This window comes from Enhydra lutris, unplaced genomic scaffold, assembly GCF_002288905.1.
Source record: "Enhydra lutris kenyoni isolate GAN:26980312 unplaced genomic scaffold, ASM228890v2 scaffoldscaffold34, whole genome shotgun sequence".
Classification (NCBI taxonomy): Eukaryota; Metazoa; Chordata; class Mammalia; order Carnivora; family Mustelidae; genus Enhydra; species Enhydra lutris.
In genome coordinates, this window is record NW_019154118.1 from 29813623 (window position 1) to 29834114 (window position 20492).

The window sequence follows — 20492 nt, forward strand, 5'->3', positions numbered from 1 at the left end:
CCTGCCTGAGTTCTCCCAGAACCACTGGCCTCAATCCTCGTGTTACTTTCCTCAGTACCATTCTACTCAAAAAGGTAAAATTCCCGTTTTGGAAATGCCCATTTTATAATTTCATTAAAAATTCAGATGTGAGGGGCGCCTGGGTGGCTCAGTGGGTTAAGCCGCTGCCTTCGGCTCAGGTCATGATCTCAGGGTCCTGGGATCGAGCCCCGCATCGGGCTCTCTGCTCAGCGGGGAGCCTGCTTCCTCCTCTCTCTCTGCCTGCTTGTGATCTCTCTGTCAAATAAATAAATAAAATCTTTAAAAAAAAATTCAGATGTGAGAGCGTAGTTATAAGTCCTAATTTTTTAGCATCTGTATTTCAAGTTCCTTATTTGAAATTCCTTTCTAGATAATTGGGGCACTTACCAGGACGGTGTCGCACCCTGCTTCCTCCCTGTCTCCTGGTTCTGTCTCATCTAGACCTGGGAGGCTCTTCTCTCCTTTTCATTCATTCTCTCCTTTTCATTTCAAGTTTTCCCCCAAAATTCAGAATCGCATTCATCTCCCACGTGTGTCTCCTCCATCAGACTGTATCAGTCAGGACAACACAGCCGCTGTTCAGAATCCTGGGACTAGGGAATACAAGAATGACATCTTACCCCCTATGGGAGGAACTGGAGAAGGAGGGTCTGGGAGGGGACAACAGAGGTGCAGACTCCAGAGCTTGCAGCAGTGAGGAGGAGGGGGCTTGGGTGTCGAGGTCCCCGTGGGTGTCAGCTGATGCCTGCGGTGGCCGGGGGTGGGGTGCTGCTGAGGTCAGTGGGCTGCGGCGAGAAGATGCTGTGGAGCGAAGAAGCTGGGTGCCCTGTGTCAGTCTGTCCCCTCCTCCGTGGGCTTTTCGGTACTCAGGGCGGACTCTGAGAGTGCAGCAAACCCCCGCAGGAACAGTCCTGAACCCCGAACCCAGGAAGCAGGGAATGGGAAGAGCCTGCATCTGTTGCTGGTGAGGAGGGAAGCCAGAGCCGCTCCCGGCGGAGGCCCACGGAGCTCTTCCCGCACTCCTGACCACCAGTACCGGTCAGTCACGTGTACGGCCACCTCTGCGGTGGACGGGGGGCGAGGCGGGTCCAGAAAGACACTGTCCGCAGCATGGTCGCTGCCCTTGGGTCGTCCCCAAGCCCGCCAGCTGGAGAGGGCGCCCAGACTGGATTTGATCCCCGGCCCCATTACTTGTTTGCATTACTGTTTCTTACCCTTGGCTTCTCATTATAATTTGTCTGGGGAGCTTTAAAAAATCTCAATGCTCAAATCGCCCCCCGGGGTAACCCAGACGTCAAGATTTTTTAAAGTTCCTCATGTGATTTCAATATGCGGCCAAGGTTATGTTCCAGACCCTTGTGGTTCCACATGGGTCCAGGGAGCAGCAGCCCTGGTATGGTCTCAGTCCCACCCTGGACCTCTCAGAGTAGGAAATGCATTTTGCCACCAGCCATGGGTGACAGGAAGCCCTGTTCCAATCCTCTGTTCGCTTTCTTTTCCTCCGGACACCCCCGCCGGTTCCCCAGTCCTCGCTAAGAGAACAGCCTACTTTCCTGCCCTCTGGCCGCTCTGCTCCCCTGCGGCTGCCAGGGCTGGCTCCCCTCCCTTCAGTCCTCAGACACCGTCTCCGTGCACCCCAGCGGGCTCCCGTGGACCCCAGTACTCCGCCCCGCCCCCGCCCAGCTTTCCCTTGCCGCGCCTTCTAACCTTCCGGTGACGGCTGCTTATGTTGGAAATCTGTATTCCCGACTAAAATGTAAGTCCGTGATAGAAGAAAATAATTACTTTTGTTTTTACTGTCTCCCTAATACACGGAGCAGCACCTAGCGCACAGTTGAATATTTTCCTTTCCTTCGTTATTTTGATCTGCCGCTGTGTCCCCCACTTTAGTTCCTCAGGGGACAGACGCCACTGACAACCGTTAGCTGCCAGGAGCACTTTATCTACGAGAGGGATATATACACAGAAATAATTGTGGTTCAGAACGCAAAGGACATAATTTATACAAAGGTGGCAGAGAATTATTAGGAAACATCAGAGAACGTTCAACCTGAGTAGAATTTGGAAGAAAGAGTAAACGTGATTCAGGCAGATGTCAGCGGAGGTTGACGAAGGCATTCCGAGCTAGGGGACAGCGTGCAGTTGGGCAGAGAGGCATGGGACGGCAGGCTGGGCTGCAAGGGGTCTGGGCATTAGCGCAAACAGGGAGGACTCAGGATACAGAGAGCCTTATACGCTCGGTCCCTCTAGCAGCCAAAGGGAGAGAGCTGAAAACTTTTAAATAGGAGCCCAACGCGGGGCATGAACTCACGACCCTGAGATCAAGACCTGAGCTGAGACCAAGAGTCAGCCACTCAGCCGACTGAGCCCCCCGGGCGCCCCTAAGATGGGATTGACACGACAGATTTTACTCTGCCAGTCCACCACACTTACAAATGCCATCTGTCAGCTTTCCCGGACTGTCTAGATGAGAGTCTGAAGTAGAAGTGGGTGAGGGAAAGTAAGAAGATACATGAAATTATCATAATTCTACAAAAAACTTCTAAAATCATAGAAGGAGTTTCATGATTATACAAGGAGTTTCTTTTGGTTTTCGTAATTAACACCCTTTGGTAACACCTCCAAGTACAGAGATCCTTCCAAGTCTTAGATGGCTTTACTGTTTATATGGGGTATTGATTAATCATGAACTTTTTACACCACTGTACCAAAATTTAATAGAATTTATTAGGAATTTCAGAAAAACAAAGCTTCACAACTACAGCTAATACATAATTTGAATAACAAAATACCCTGTTTTATTTTCAAATATAATGCATGCGTTTTCAGTAGCATGCTCATTAAAAACAATGAAGCATTTCCATTCACTAAAAATGTATTATCAATAAAATATATAATAACCTTGTAGCATAAATGTAAACCAGTCAATTTATCTCCATTACTCATGTTATGATTTACCTTTACCTTATGGTTGTAGTATTTAAATCCTTAACAAATGCGGAAATCTATGCTCTATTTACAGGCCGTTGTCAGCGGCCGCGAGGACAGTACGACTGGCCGCCGCGGTCCGTCAGTATTTCCTCTGCAGCCTGGATCCGACCCCCGGAGACCGGCTGCCTCTCGGCCGGCTGTTCTGTAACACAAGGGACGGGGTCACTGCGCGCCAGCACTCACGGGCTTTCCCGCGGGCCCCTCTTCACAGATCACAGACTGCGGCGGGACACGAAAGGGTACTTCGGTCCCTGTAAGGCTGCACAGCCCTCGGTCCCCACGAGTCCCAGCGGTGGAAGGCAGCACACTCAGCAAGAACCCCTCATCTCCACTCTTTCTGCCCTTGTCATCATCGGCCGTGTGAGCGGTCAGAAGCGGAGGTCTTCTGCTCTAGGAGAGGCAGCGGCGGCTCACAGAACACCCCAGGATGCTGCGGGGCTAAGACCGGGAACCCCGAGGTGGGACTAAGACACGTGCCGCAGGAGGGAAGAGTCCTGGGTGCGGCGGAGGCTCACTTAGTGCCCTTAGGGCGGTCTACTGTCGGGCTGCGGGACCACGCGAAGCCTGGATGAGGCACACACTCTGACTGGGAAATCTGGGGGACGATGGTGGCATCAACTGGAGTAAGAATTACAAAAGGGAGAAGAGATTTGGGGGGGAACAGGGGAAAGGGCCAATCCTCGCTCTGCCCCTGAACATTTCTCAGACTCAAGAGAATTACTTGATGTCCCTCACTTAGAAGATTACACAAGAGTGTGTGTGTGAAACCATCTGGCAACAATAAGGTCCACTTGCCACCAAAGAGTATTAATTAATGTGCATTAATGTATAAACTTCGCCCAGGTTGTGCACTCTCCAGAGAGGTGTATGATCTTTGAGAATTAAACATAAATTCTCAAATCTTAAACCAACAACATTTGAGTTTTCTATATTGGGGCATCTGGTAGGTTTCTCACGTAAGAGTGAGTGTTGCTCTGCTGAGTAATTCAGTTCCTGAGTTAACTACATAATGCTTTTAAATTATAAAGCTGGACACACATGACATACATTATCATTTGAAAAGAAATTCTTATAAGTTCATATGGGTATGAAAACATTGGAGTGGAAATGTAAAATAAAATAAGAAACATTAATAAAAACCTTACCTGCAACATCTCCAAACCAACAAATATTCCTGAACAGATATTTCTGCCATTATATGGAGAGAACTGGGCTATAGCACTAGCGTCCTGGTAAAAACGAGGTAGCTGTAGTGGTCTCTTGTGTCACGCACACAAAGTATAGGAACATGATTACACCGTGCCTTTCTAGAACGTACATATTAAATAATTTTACTTATTTGAAATTGTGACGGACAGACAGGAACAAATTTTGAAAGCTTTCCAGAGGCCAGTGGATCGGGACTAAAGACTACACCTATCGTGATGGAAACAAAAGGCGGAAGACGAGCTGAGCCCGTTCACTTTATTCCTGGGGGAGGCACGAAGCACGTATTGTGCGTGCTTCACACGTAACTCTAAAAGCTTGGACATCTGTCTTCTGGACTCAAAATGAGTTAAACGCAGCTAAACAGAACACCGGAAGCCAAGATAGAGGTACAATCAAGCAGGTGACAAAAGCCGCTCTGAGAACACAAACTGTGAAACGCTGCGTCCACCACAAACGTTAAGCCGTATCTACTGAGGAAACCACTGGGAGCCTCCACGTCCTGGGACAGCCCTCGAGGCCCCGGGCTCAGCCTCTGGAGAGGCGTCCATGCGCAGGGAAGGCTGGAGAGGGAGGAGAGCAGACGTGCACTGCGGCGTCTAACCCCAGGCTGCGTCCGGCATCGGAGGAGTAAAGCAGCCACAGAAGACACTTCCTTTTCCAGCTGGAGAATCTAAATCTGAGCGTGTGTCAGTGTCCGCCCCTCGGGAGGGTGCTGCTGCGGTCATGCAGGAGAGCGTCTGTTCTTAGGAGAACACGGATGCTTAAGGTTTAGTGGGGAAATATCGTCATGTCTGTAACTGACTTTCAAACAGCTCACGGAGGGGTGTGTGTGTGTGTGTGTGTGTGTGTGTGTGTGTGTGCGCGTGCACGCGCGAGAGAGTCTCTCTCCTGTCCTTTCCTCTTCTATTCATTCTACTCTTCCATCCATCCATCCACCCGTCCTTCCATCTGTCAGATAAGCAAGTATGACAAAATGTCAACAATCAGCAAATCCAATTGAAAAGTAAAAATTAAAATAGTAGAAAAAGGGCAAATAAATGTTGCGATCCCCCTGCAGAACATGCAAATGAAGCAATTCTGATGGGGGAGGGGTGGATGCTTGTCACGTCAGCTGTTCAAACAAGCAGTTAACATCTGTGATTTTAGACCATTTCTCCTGAAAATAAATGGAAGGTCTCCGACCTAGGTCAGTGATGACGAAGTAAGAAGAGGGACACGTCTGGAGATGAAGGGACTAAAAGAAGCCCACGGTTACCAACTGTCCTAGCGGGTGTGAGAGGTCAGACAGAATCGAGTCTGGCCTGTCAGCGGTCGTCTACACTAGGAGCCCTCCAGGCACGAGCCGAGGCTTCTGTGCACAGCGCGGAGCACCGGCGCACCCGCCGAGTGCTCTGGGGACTCCGAGACCTCCTCTCCTCACTCGGCAGTGTCTACGGTCAGGCCGCCGGCTGTCTGGGGTCACACACTGTTCGCAGGTTGAGCGGCCGTGGAGAGAAGTGATCTCCCTCACCGTGGGCTTTCTCTCGCCCGGGTGAGGTGACAACCACTTATGCCATAAACAACAAAACTGTCACACATTCAGACACACGAAAATTGTCACTGCAAGAATTACTGAAGTGGCTGAATCGACAGAGGTGAGAGATTGAGCAAAAAGCCAGCTGGCACGTGAAGAGCAACCGTGTCCACATCTGTCAGGGGTCGAAGTGACAGATGTCACAGGCGCTGTGTGTACCACTCAGGGCAGCAGAAAGGCTGCTTCCGAGAACCATTTGCCCAGAGGGAAAGAAAAAGCGTAAGAAGGCAGGGGCAGCCTCTTACTACTTACAGGCGTATCTAAGACATAAGCAAATATCTAAAACGTGGTAAGAAACGTATCCCTTTGTTTATGTGACAGAAAATAATAGGGAATGAAGCAGACTTGCGTAATCTCACTTCTCCCTCCAGACTTCAGAACTGAGCGAGCATCCAGTTAATCCCCTAACCAACGTCTCCTTGTTGAACACCTACCTTGATGACCGCGACACTACAGAAAGCATCGTAGTCTCAGATGCCCTTTCCAGAGACCTGTCTCTGGTCACCTCTGGCCACTACGATCTCTTCCTTCTGCGATTTCCTAAGGCCGTGCCGCCCACACATGGTCTCAAGTCACATTACAGTGACTGGTGTACACTTTCCACGGGCTCTTTCTCCCTGTTAGCCTGAAAACTCCTTAATGCAATAAATTGCCATTTATATGTGTATATTTACCAGAATTCAGTTGTTAATGCAAAAAAATAAAAAACCCTTCCAAATAGCAATGTCTAGTTTTGAACTTCAAAGACACGAAAGGGACGGAAGCAAAGGTGGAAACCTTACCAAGGTAGAATTCTTAGTAATTTTCCAGCTAGGCTACACACCCAAAATTATCTGGAGAGTAGTACACTGATCCCTGTTGCTGTTCCCATGAATGATGGAATATTCCAGATGTAAAAAAAACTTTGTATTTTGATCTTAGCAAATGAGAAGATATTTGCTGATTCTAACAAAACATGTCATAATTGAAAGTTAACTGAGGCGGAAAACTTGCTAAAAGCCAATCTCGAGAAAAATTAATTTCAATACAGGATGCTTACACATGAAATCATGACATTTCCTAAAATAAGGGAAAAAAAAGCTTCTTAAAATGCTTACCAGAAGTGGTATTATTTGTAAGGTATTTTTGATGGATGGATTCTTGCAAATGGCTTCTTGTACATCTGAAAGAATTATGCCACGACACAAAAGTAATTTAGTTATGTATATTGACCAAGAAAAACCACTAAAGAATCAGATATTAAATTCTGGTATAACAAAATACTAAAACTGAGTTAAGAGTCTTTTTTCTATTGTGTCCAGATATGGTGTTTACACTAATATTAGGTAGGAAACAGAAGTAGTTTGGTTAAAAACAAGGACATATCGGGCTCTCTGCTCAGCGGGGAGCCTGCTTCCCCCTCTCTCTCTGCCTGCCTCTCTGTCTACTTGTGATCTCTCTGTGTCAAATAAATAAATAAAATCTTTAAAAAAAACAAACAAACAAGGACATAAAACTTAAGTTGATAAAAAGGAATTCCTAATACTTTGACCATTCTATAACAATCTTTATACAAATACTAGGTTTTCTTTTCTTTTCCATTTGTCTTTCTTCTTCTTTTTCTTTAAACCAAAAGGAAATTCCCTTCTTGGAGCTGCCAGGAAAGCTGTCTGTTCTCGTTGTCACATCTGTCTTATATCTCTGACAAGTTTTATGCAAGAGACTTTTGTGCCCGTCCTCCAACAGACAGTGGGAGACTTCTGAGGCTCTGGGCCCAGCCTGTTCTGCCTCCCTGCCTACAGAGTAGAAGCTTTTTTTCTCCCCCTTCACCTCCCCCCAGCAGTCTTGCTGCCTCTGTCGCAGGACCCCACAGCCTCTGTTCTGTAGAAGGTTCTGCAGTGGGCTTCAGGGCCTTGTCTGTGGCTCCCGTTCTCAGAGTAGTTCACCGTTATACTTCAACACTTCGTTAAAAATTTAAGCAGAATTCCCAATATCAGCTTGTATGGAACGTGGCATTTCTTTCTTCCATACTCTGCCACAGGTGAGCTAACGGTTATGTCCTCTTTCTAAAATAAGTGAATGTTTTGTAATTTTCATTATGATATTTTCTCTGAACCACAGTTTATTTAGAAATATGTTTCGGGGCGCCTGGGTGGCTCAGTGGGTTAAAGCCTCTGCCTTTGGCTCGGGTCATGATCTCAGGGTCCTGGGATGGAGTCGGGCTCTCTGCTCGGTGGGGAGCCTGCTTCCCCCTCCCCCTCTGCCTGCCTCTCTGCCTACTTGTGATCTCTGTCAGATAAATAAATACAATTTTTAAAAGGAAAAAAAGTATGTTTCTTTTTTATTCTTTTAAGATTTTATTTATTTGAGAGAGAGAGAGGGAGTGAGCGAGCACAAGTGGGGAGGAGGAGGAGAGGGACAAGCAGATTCTATGCTGAGCAGGGAGCTGGACGTGGGGCTCGATTCCATGATCCTGAGATCACGACCTAAGACAAAATCAAGAGTTGGACCCCTAACCAACTGAGCCACCCAGGCACCCCTAGAAATGTGCTCTTAATGGTTATCTTTTTGTTACTCATTTTTAGCTAAATTGCATTGTGGTCAGTCTGTGCATAACTCCAATCCTTTGTAATGCTTCAGGCTTGTTTTATGATATAATATGTGGCTCGTTTTAATAAATCATCCAGGTATACTTGCAAAGAATGTGTCCCTTTAATCACTTTCGGAACCCTGGTTGATTCCTACACATCTATTGATTTACTTTGTCTGTTTGTTCCATCAGTTACTAGCAGCGCAGAAAAAGGAATCTCCCACAATGGCCAAAACACATTTTATATATTTTGAGGCATGTTCCTAAATGCATATAAAATGAAAATGTTTTATATATGTCTCCTAAATTAAAGCTTCAATCATCATGATCTTTTTTATGTCTACTAATGTTTTCTGTGTTATAGTCAATTTCGTCTGATAATAATACACTGAAATAAGTTTTCTTTTGGTTAGAATTTGCTTGGTACATATTTTCCAACTTTTTATTTTCAGCTCTTCTATACCTGTATTTAAAACTTTAAATACATAGTTTATAAACAAAATATGGTTGTGTCATAAAAGCATAGATTTTAAAAAGATCTTTTAACATACAATCCACACATTCCTTGTAAGTACATTTGTACTCGGCATTTTATAGTACCGTATTTCTATCCGTTCTGTGTCTTCTGTGTTTATTTTTCTCTCCATTTTTGTCTTATTTTGAATCAATTTGAGATGTGTGTGTGTGTGTGTGTGTGTACATATACATACATACATACATATATATATATGTATTTGTATGCCACTTTTCTTCTTTACCAGTTTGGAAATTGTATACTTTATTCTGGTCCTTTCATTGTGACCCTTGTAACTACCAGAAGCATACTTCCTTTACCAATATCTAAAGTCAATCTGACCCAGAGAATATAACGCTATGTGAAATAAGTCAGTCAGAGAAGGACAAAGAGTGTACAATTTCACTCATATGTGGCATTTAAGAAACAAAGCAAATGAGCAAAGGAAAAAAAAAGGCAAACCAAGAAACAGACTGAACTGTGGAAGACAAGCTGACGGTCATGGGAGGGGCGGAGGGCAGGTGAGGGGAGACGGAACGAGGAACGTACTTATAGTGATGAGCACTGAGTTATGCACACGCTGTGGCATCACTGTATTGTACGCCTGTGACAAATGCAACACTGTATGTTAGTTATACTTGAATAAAAAAAGTTAAACTGTACCGAATTCCTTAAGAAGAAGCCTACTACACTTTAACACCGTTTATGTTCTCCCAACTTATACACTACTTTTAACAAGTATTTTAAGGCTAACATTATTGTCTTTGAAACACACACTACTTTATTAATTTTTTGTTTTGTATAATGTTGGTTCAAATTTCCCCCCTCGGACTGTCCATCTGAGATTACTCTTGGTTTTCTGAAACGCAGTCTTTAGAATTTCCTTTGGTAAGAATGTGGTATTAACAAAATCTCACAGAGAAAGTGCTACATCCTGCACAGACACACAGAGGGAGGTGAGAAAAGCCTGTGCGTCTTCCTCCCTCATCTGCTCAATCCTGAAACTCAAGACGTGCGAGCCTCTTCCAGCCCTCCCTGTCCTGGTGCGCGTGTCTGTCCACAGGCTCCAGGTCTTCAGGAGGCCGGGCTCATGTGGGGGCGGGGGGTGGATCTCCTGCGAGACCACCGGCTTGAGTAGGCCCTGGGTTTTGTCACCCGTCCCTTCTTCTGTGAAGCCGTGAAGAGCAAAGCTCAATTCCACTGTGTGGGTTAAAGAAATCTCAAGACACCAGCTAGATACCGCATTTCAGCTTTCTGGGCTTTATCTATATTCAGTTCCTAGTCTTAAGTATTCCTTATATTCAGGCGCCTGGGGGGCCTCAGTCAGTTAAGTGTCTCACTCTTGATTTCCGCTCAAGTCATGATCTCAGGGTCGTGAGATCTAGCCCCACAGCTGGCTCCATGCTAAGCGCGCAGACTGCTTAAGATTCTCTCTCTCCTTCTTCCTCTGTCCTTCTCCCGAAGGAATTCCTTATATTCTTACCAGTTTATTGTTATATGTAAGATTTTAAAAAATACTTAATCTGGAATTTATGGTTGTTTTTGAAAGATGTCAGTAAAGATACCTAGCTTGTCATGTTGCTGAAATAGAAGAGAATTCATACATTCCTAGAAGACAGACAAGCCTGTCAAAGAAATTAACATCATCATAACTGACCTGAGTATGGTACACTTGAAATAGTAGGGTATACCCAAATAGACACACACACACACACACACACACACACGTTCATATATATTTTAGAGAGAGGGAGAGGGTGGGGAGAGGGGGAGAGACAGAGATCTCAAGCCGACTCCACGCTGAGCGCGGAGCCTGATGGCACGCTCAACTTCAGGACCCTGAGATCACAGTCTGAGCTGAAATCAAGACTTAACTGACTGAGCCACCCAGGCACCCCTGCTCAAAAATATTTTTTAACTGTTATGTATTTGATTTAAGTACCTAATAATCTGGATACATTTTGTATTTTTATTTCCAATTTTTAAATTAAATTAAAATGGTCTAAGTACAAAATATAACATTTCTTATGAAAGGTGGTCTTCCGTACTCCCAGCGGAACCTCTCATTGAGGTGACTGAGGGACTGGAGGAGCTTCTGTTCCGCAGCTGAGAGCACACAGATGTTAAATGGCTGGGTCTTATTTAAAGACAGATTTGGTTTCTGTAGCTGCCTGCTGTTCATGACAGTGAGGATTTCAACCTCAGGCACTGAAGCTTTCACTACGTTTTCAGCCATCAAAAACCGAGAAGTACTGTCTGAAACTACAGAAACTTTACATTAAGTATTCTTTGATCCCTTCTTTGTCTTTGTGGTCTTCCCACATCCCTACTTAACTGACATGCATCTGTGTGTATTCACTTCACAAATAGAAACCCAGTAAATCTTCTGTTACTTTGCATTTTATTTGTTGGGATTATCTGCAGCTAGCATTTTCTCATCCCTGATTAAAAAAACAGAAATTCAAGATGATGACGGGGAGGCCATGAACACCCCTCGCATGTTATCTGAGCTAAAGGAAAAACATATCACCTTTAGATTATGTTTGTGTTGTGTTTTTGCTATCCATTGGTAATTCAAAGAGAAGTTGAAGTAGATTCTTTAGAGTAACGATTAAGATAAGTTATGAATAAAAGAGTAAAATAAAAGGAAAGCAAAGAAAAGTTAGAAAAGGAGGGGATGGGCTGAACAGAACTGACTGCCAAGGGACAGACCCATGAACACACGAGAATTTGACGTATGATCCGAGAAGAATCCGAGTCTTAAGGAAAGGGAAAGGTGACTCAGCAAATTAGTTTGCTGCTTATAAAAGAATCAATTTGCAGTTTTCCTGTACATCATCCATTTAAACAAATTCAAAGGAAAGTAAAGACCTTAAGGAATGAAACCAGTAGAGCAATCTAGAGGAGAAAGAAAGAAACACTTCTGAACTTCTGTATTGGGAAGGTTCTTCGGTCTTAAAAGTAACGGGGAAATCACTAAGTAAAGACTAGAGAACGTGTTTATTTAAAGGGTGGTCTTCCCTAATAGATTTGAAGTTTCTGAAAGGCAAGACTTCTGTGTGTTTTGTGCATTATTCTATATCCAATATGTAGCTGTTCGCAGGCAATTAGCTCTCAATCATTTGTTGAATGAAACAATAAAAAGGAAGTCTTCTAAATATAAACACATAAATAGAATAAAATGCAAATAATAAAGTAATAAAAACATTTGCAACTAATATGAATAATAGAACCCTTAATATTTAAAGAATTTGCAAAAATCAGTAAGGAAATAACAGAACTCCAATATCTATAGAGAAAACCATATGAAGGAGCAATTCACCAAAAGTAAAGTTACATGCAAAATTTCTTTGTAAGCAAATCATAGAAATAATTCTACGTCAAGTTAGCATATGTCCCAGAAAAGTTTTAAATGTTATTTCTCAGAAAAATACTTTTGAATCTGCATAAGGAGCTTATTCCCTCTGGTCCAGTATTCATTTAATACAGAGAATTCATTTGACAAAGAGTTATCAGGTGCCAACGACATGTCAAATACTGTAATTGTGATCCCTGGGATCTCTGTCTTATGGAAATGATTGAAAAGTCAGGGAAAAGCTTCATGTAGAAAGAAGCTCAATTCATTATCACCTAGAACGCACACACCTGGCAACAGTCCGCATGTGCAGGATAAGGGGCTCAAAACCCACATGGTGGCTTACCTGTCACGTGCTGTGTGTGTATTTGGGAAAACACACATAACAAAAAATGAAATCATTAGGAACAAAGCTCAGAGAACACCTTTAAACTGAAGCATACCTTCTTCAACATCAGAAGTACACCTTGTAGTGTGTTTTGGCTCACTTGAACTTGGCTGGGCACTTTGCTCCAAATTCTACAAAATATAATATTACATCAGAATAGGTTTCCATATTTAAATACTCACGATATACATTTATTAAAAGAAACATGTGCGCTCTATATAGTTTCAGTTATCACTGCTCATGTAACCTGTATATTTCCTTTTTCATGGAGCAGAAATCAAAAATTACTGGGATAAGTCCTTTCTAGGATACCTGAATGTTTAAGAAAATGTTTCCTGTCAATTTTGGAAAAGTTTCAGGTTGCCCTGTTATCTTGGGTCTTTGGAAGAGGGGAAGTAGGGTGTTACTTAAAGGAACAGCAACAGTTAACGTAAGGTTTATGACCGAATCGGTGTTTCATTGTAAGGGCAGAGGCTCCGACGGGGACTAGTGTCAAGGACAAGACTTGCACAGAGCTGTGAGTGGGGAGCCTCGCAGGCCAGGCCGCGGGCACACTCCTCAGTGCTGTGCGGGCTGGCTGGACGCGGCCGGCTGGGCTGCCGCACACTGTGCTCAGCTGGTGGCCTGGCTACCCCTGTCCCTGGCCTGTCCTCGGCTGGCCGGTCCCAAGTCGCTGGTGCAGCTGTCTGCGAGAGCCCTGTCCTCGCACTCTCGGGCGCGCCTGGCCTCCCCTGGGGGCTGGAGGTCCCCTGCGTGGACACAGTCCTGGCACAAAGCAGGACTCACTTCTCCCACCTTCACCGATCGCTCTCAGATTCCCTCCCCGCGGAAGTTTGATTAAATACATTTCTTGCTACAAGGCGATGGGGCCTTCGCTACGGTAACTGCACTCCTGTGGCAGCTCTTCAGTTAAAAAACAAAACACCAAATATCAAAGCAGAACAAGAGAGCTGAAACAAATTAAACTTTAAATCTTGATTTTGACTCAGGACACTGACCTACTCTGAAGCTAACGAGGCTGTGGAAGATGTAGGCAGGTGTGTGAGTGGAAGGCGGACGTGGGGCTTCTGGAAACAACACACAGGGGCTCAAAAGCAGGCCGCCAGCATGCAAAGGGGCACACACAGGACAGAGTAAGACCCAGAAAGCTAAAGATGAATTTAGGGAGCGCACTCATCGGAGCACTTCAAATTTAGTCTGGTTTTTGTTGTTGCTATGACAACTATATAGTGCTTTGCATTTAAAATCCATTTACACAAATAGCCCTTGTTCACTTGACAGGTTCTGAGACGTCTGATGTGAACAACACAGTGGCTGAAGGAAGGCCTTCTCAGGCGGTACGGTACTGACCACCAGGAGGTGGGTCTGTGAGTGAGTGCTGGGGTACTAAGCATTAAGAATAGCACGGTATTGGGGCACCTGTGGGTGGCTCAGTGGGTTAAGCCTCTGCCTTCGGCTCAGGTCATGATCTTGGGGTCCTGGGATTGAGCTCCATATTGGGCTCTCTGCTTAGCAGGGAGCCTGCTTCCCACCTACCCCCCCCCCCCACCTGCTGCTCTGCCTACTTGTGATCTCTGTCTGTCAAATAAATAAATAAAATCTTAAAAAAAAAAAAAGAATAGCATGGTATTTCCTTAAGAAATTGAAAATAGAGCTTCCCTACGACCCTGCAGTTGCACAACTGGGTATTTGCCCCAAAGATACAGATGTAGCGAAATGAAGGGCCATCTGTACCCCAATGTTCATAGCAGCAATGACCATTAAGTCACCAAACTATGGAAAGAACCAAGATGCCCTTCAACGGACGAATGGATAAGGAAGATGTGGTCCATATACACTATGGAGTATTATGCCTCCATCAGGAAGGATGAATTCCCAACTTCTGTATCAACATGGACGGGACTGGAGAAGATTATGCTGAGTGAAATAAGTCAAGCAGAGAGACTCAATTATCATATGGTTTCACTTATTTGTGGAGCATAAGGAATAACATGGAGGACATTGGGAGATGGAGAGGAGAATGGAATTGGGGGAAATTGAAGGTAGAGACGAACCATAAGAGACTGTGAGACAGTCTGACTCTGAGAAATAAACTGGGGGTCTTGGAGGGGAGAGGAGTGGGGGGTTGGGAGGACGTGGTGGTGGGTATTAAGGAAGGCACTATTGCATGGAGCACTGGGTGTGGTACATAAACAATGAATCTTAGAACACTGAAAAAAAAAAAAAGAATAGCATGGTCACATGCAACTTTACTACATTGTACAGAACTAAATGATATTTGTTTTGCTGTTAAGAATACGTCATGTTCATGAACAGACATTTCTGCAAAGAGGACATCCAGATGGCCAACAGACATGTGAAAAAGTGCTCCACATCACTCGGCATCAGGAAAATACAAATCAAAACCACAGTGAGATCCCACCTCACACCAGTCAGAATGGCCAAAATTAACAAGTCAGGAAATGACAGATGTTGGAGAAGATGCGGAGAAAGGGGAACCCTCCTACACTGTTGGTGGGAATGCCAGCTGGTGCAGCTACTCTGGAAAACAGCATGGAGGTTCCTCAAGAAGTTGAAAATAGAGCTACCCTGTGACCCAGCAATCGCACTACTGGGTATTTACCCTAAAGATACAGATGTAATGATGTGAAGGGGCATGTGCACCCCGACGTTTATAGCAGCAATGTCCACAATAGCCAAACTATGGAAAGAACCTAGATGTCCCTCAACAGATGAATGGATAAAGATGTGGTATATATATATACAATGGACTACTATGCAACCATCAGAGGAAATGAAATCTTGCCATTTGCAACGATATGGATGGAACTAGAGGGTATTATGCTGAGCAAAATAAGTCAGTCAGAGAAAGACAATTATCATATGATCTGATATGAGGAATTTGAGAGGCAAAGTGGGGGACTTGGGGGGTAAGGAAGGCAAAAATGAAACAAGAGGGATTGGGAGGGAGACAAACGATGTGAGACTCTTAATCTCAGGAAACCAGCGGAAGGTTGCTGGGGAAGGTAGGGAGAAGGTGGTGGGTGATAGACATTGGGGAGGGCATGTGCTATGGTGAGTGCTGTGAAGTGTGTAAGCCTGAGGAATCACAGATCTGTACCCCTGAGCAAATAATACATTATATGTTAATAAAAATAATTAATAAAAAAAAAACATCACGGTTGATTTTCCTCCACAGTAAACATCTTATTTATATATAAAAAAATAGTTCCCACAATATACAAATAATCGAATCCTGAACTTATAAGTCAGATATAAATTCTTCCTAAGGCACTCTACTCCAGTGCTATCAAACGTCAGAAGTGCTATTTAGAGTGGAAATTCTAGTGAAATGCTATTTACTTATCCACTAGATGTTTTAATAGTTTATTTATTTAATTAAGATTTTATTTATTTGACAGAGCAAGACAGAGAGCAGAAATGGGGAACAAGAGAGGGAGCTGCAGTCTCAACCCCAGGATCTCGACCCCAGCCGAAGGCAGACACTCAACCGACTCAGTCACCCAGGCGCCCCTGTTTTAATATTTTAAATTCAATCCTCGGATGAGGTTACATGTCCAGAAAATGTCATATTTAGGTCACATTTACTTATCTCTCAAAGGATGACATCCACTAATTTTAAAATGACGTCTATTAAGCATCTGACTTTGACTGAACCTCCGTCTCAAACAGCCACATGAAGCTCCTGCTTCGTCCGCTGCTGACCGTGAAGAGGCATCTCCGCGTCGCCCGCAGCAGGGCCTCAGGGGGAGTGTGTCTTCCTAACAGCGCCTCAAACAGCATCGCGATCAGGGGCCCCTGAGAAGCGAACTCCGCACCCTGCTGACCGCCGCCGCAGCGGGCAGGAAGCTCCGGTCCACTCCACGGAGCACATTTAACACACGAGCTAGTCTTCGTGATTCACACTTAACTTCCTCTGTCCGGGGCTCTCATTTGCTTTTCTGTTTTTCTTCTTTCATGTACACTTAAAAACTTGGTTGCGAATAACATGTATCAATTTGTCATGTAACAAATATCATGTATTTATTTTATTAAATAAATAAAAGAATAAGGCTGGTTTGTTACGGTTGGTTTAACGACTTCGTTAGTAACTGATCGCACAAAGAGAGGAGGGCAAACAAGTCCAGTATGCTAAGTCCCTAGGGCAGAGATCCCTGGGCTGCTTCCTACTGACCCTGGCCGTAGTTACATTTACGCTGCGGTCCACACTTCACAGCAAAATCACAGTCCTTCGAGAACATTCTGTCTCCAGGCGATCTTCCACTACGGAAGGGACAGCGTTGTTAACACCACACTTACATTCGCGCGCTCGTCACACTTCTTTCCTGCAGATCCAGGGTTTTGTCTTTTCTGTTCGAAAAGGCTTCTCTGCTTATCTTCAACAATTTGCTTTCTTCTTACAACAGGAGAGCCTTAAACAATGCCACAAAAATTCAAAATTAACCACGTACGTTACAGGCACGAACTTACGAATCACCCTCAATTCGCTCACTCGTTTGGTCATAAAACGCTCATGTTACACGTGCCATGCACGGCACAGTTACAGTAATGAGTCACACAAAATCTCTGCTTCTGAAGGGTCCCTAGTTTCCACCGGTGGCCTCCCAAGTGTGCTGCCGCGGGGCCAGGAGGACAGCCAAACACATGCTGTGTGGAAGAACAGACTACGGTCTCACTTTCTGTTCAATCTCGACGTCCCTGTGCTACTATGGGCTTGACCCTGGCACCTTGCACGGCTGCAAGGTCGACGGCGGTGGACTGCACCCAGTGAACAACGCTCTCTCGGAGAAGAGCACGGGCTCTCCGGGAGAGAAGGGCGCTGCTACCGGTAGCCCGCGCTCCCCTGCCTCCTGCACTGTGAGTGGTACGTGTGCCCGCTGAGTGGACGTGTGGTCATCTCATCTGGATGAGTCTTCATAAAATGGAAGAGCCTGAAGAAGACTTTTGTGGTGCCTCCACTGTTTGCGCAACATTTTATTATTTAAGGTGAGTAGTGCACATATGGATATTTATTTTTCTATGCTTTTTGTATGACTAATCAAAAACCTATTCTAAGAGAGAGAGAGAAGCAAATCAAGAACCAGAGTCTCAACTACAGAGAACGCACTGCAGGTGACCAGAGGGGAGGAGGCTGGGAGATGGGCTAGATGGGGGACGGGGATGGAGGATGACGACACAGGTAGTAGTGATGAGCACTGGGTGTTGTATGCAACTGTTGAATCAATGTATTTTACACCTGAAACCAATATTACACTGTATGTTAACTAACTGGAATTTGAATAAAAACTTAAAGAATGAAAACTGACAATATGTATACGAATGATTGTGGCTTTGTGCCAATAAAACTTTATTTATAAAAATAGGTGGATTTGGCCCATAGACTATAGTTTGCAGACCCCTAGACTAGATGATGTAGAAGTTTCTTTGACTGTTAATATTTTATGATTTAACTTGTTTTAATAGCAATGCTATATCTTTGGGAAGTTAAATTGATTATTCAATCATCTGTCAAACATGGGAGTTTGTGGGGTATGTAAGTATTTTCCTGCTCTTTGTTATTAATAACAGCTAAGGTACAGAACATCCTAAATGTCCATCAATGGATGAATGACTAAAGAAGACATGGTTTATACAAAGAGAATGTATTTCAGCCATGAGAAGGAAGGAGGTCCTGCCATTTGTGACAACATGCATGGGACCTTGAGGGTATTACGTTAAGTGAAGTAAGTCACATAAAGGCAAATACTGTACGGTATCACCACTCAGCAAGCTGAACTACGGGCACCCGACTGGCTCAGTGGTAGAACACGCAACTCTTAATCTCAGGGTTCCGAGTGCAAGCCCCACGTTGCACACGGTACCTACTTTAAACCAAGAAATGTAAAAAGCGGAACTAGCAGAAACTGTTGAAGAGTGGTCAGAGAGGCTAGGGAGTGTGGGAATCAAGACGCTGGTCCAAGTACAAACTTGCAGTTAGAAGATGAACAAGCTCCGGAGCCCCGGCCCACGCACCGCGCTGGCAGTCCGCAGCACCGCAGCACACACTTCAAGGTCGCTGAGAGACCAGCCCTTACATGTCCTCATCACAACAGGGAAACGACAACTTTGTGACCGACCGAGGTGTTAGCTAGCTACGGCAGTAATCATATCGTGATACATAAATGTATCACATCAATACATAGTACACCTTAAACTTACACACAATGTCATGTCAATTATCTCACAATAAAAACAAGTAATTTTGTGCAAAAACCTTATTCTTGTAAAACCAGAGATCAAAGATAAAATAACACAACACAGTGAATAAGACAAAGAGCTGATTTCTCTCTTATTCTCCTCAGAAACTCTTTGCCGCATAACGACAATGATAGTATAATTATATCTCTAACAAAGTTAGTCACAAATGGAAAATTATTAAATTATAAAAATAAACTTAACCTAAATGCATGTTGTACTTTGAGATATTAGCTAATAATGGTATACGAAATGAAGTCATCATAATTGGTAAGATATTTGAAACTAAACATTCGGAACATTATTAATAATACATTAGAGAAAAAGCATTTTAGAGAATACATAAAATTACTTTAAAAATTATTTAAAAATGTAAAAAAATGTATTATTATAAAATACAAACTTATTATTTTAAAAGTTTGTATTTCATTTTTATCTCATTCTTTAAATATTTCTATTTCTGATTAAGGTTATGTATTAGTACAGTAATACATGCATATAGCATGTATGTGTGTGCTCAAAATTTTTACTAATAGTGGTATACGTTCTACATCTGACTATACACATATAGTTAAATGCAGATACCGTAAGTATACATATCCGTATGTATAATACGTATACTTATACATACATATACATACACTGTAAGAATCCATATAAAACCACAGCTGTACATCCATATAAAAACACAGCTGCAACTTTCTTGGAAGTTGCCTAGTAACTGAACACCTGCCTTTGAGAGTAAGAAATAATAGCATAATTCCAGCTAAGATCAGTTCAACATTTGTAACTGCCCAGGCATTGTTTTAAAAGTTGTAGGCACTATTATCATCACTATTTTTACAGATAAAGAAATTAGGCACGAGGAAGGAAGAGTAACTTTCCTGAGGTCACAGAGTCGGTAAAGGGCAAAGCTGGAATTTACCTCCAAGCGGCTGATCTTGAACTCTGAAATTCTAGCTCTTTCCCTCTCTGCTAGTAACTTTCCTTCGGATCTGACTGTGTCTCACAGAAAGAAATCCATTTTGCATTGTGATCCAGGATGGATGCACAGTTCTGTGGAACACATACACCTTTACAATATATGATGCCCTCTGGTAGTTTCTATCTTAGAACATTCTGATACTAAAATTGTATTTTATTTAAAAAATTCTGATCACCACTCATGAAGTTGATTTCATAATCCACTAATGAGACACAACCTACAGCTCAAGAAGGAATGCATTATTTTATTCCCACCCATGTCGGTAAGCTAGATGCTAACTACGCTAGGCTATGTATGTGAAATATTACAGTTTCTAGCGAGATCGTCTGGGCATCAAAAGAGTCTCCACACTGTTTTCTATGCGTAAGAAGATCTTGGAAAGTCCCTATCTTTCCATTTCTGAAGAGCTTTAAAAATACTTTAAGTGAACATCTTCTTGGCCACATGACTGCTGTGTCAAGAATTTGTCTCTTCCCTCAGCCTGTTTGTAAATCTTCTGGAGTCAAGACCTGCCAACACTTTTGTACTTTCTTGATTTGTAGCATAATTGTTTGTTTTTGAGCTTTATTGTTCTTTGTGTAGATTTCAGCTTTGTGGATTGTAAATTACTGATTCCGGGAACACATACAGTA

General features: G+C 43.7%; 1 protein-coding gene across 1 annotated transcript in view; it reads right to left on the bottom strand.

Annotated features, from left to right (window-relative positions):
* Positions 1 to 2923: 2923 nt before the first annotated feature.
* Positions 2924 to 20492, bottom strand: part of LOC111153801 (centrosomal protein 126) — a 95483-nt gene continuing 77914 nt past the window's right edge. The window contains exons 7-12 of the mRNA XM_022513041.1: positions 16941 to 17053; positions 12676 to 12751; positions 10933 to 11139; positions 10727 to 10729; positions 6892 to 6956; positions 2924 to 3154 (exon numbers count right to left, since the gene is read on the bottom strand). Of these exons, the coding sequence (XP_022368749.1) occupies positions 3092 to 3154; positions 6892 to 6956; positions 10727 to 10729; positions 10933 to 11139; positions 12676 to 12751; positions 16941 to 17053 (527 nt within the window). The 3' untranslated portion in view covers positions 2924 to 3091. The remainder of the gene's footprint in view (positions 3155 to 6891; positions 6957 to 10726; positions 10730 to 10932; positions 11140 to 12675; positions 12752 to 16940; positions 17054 to 20492) is intronic.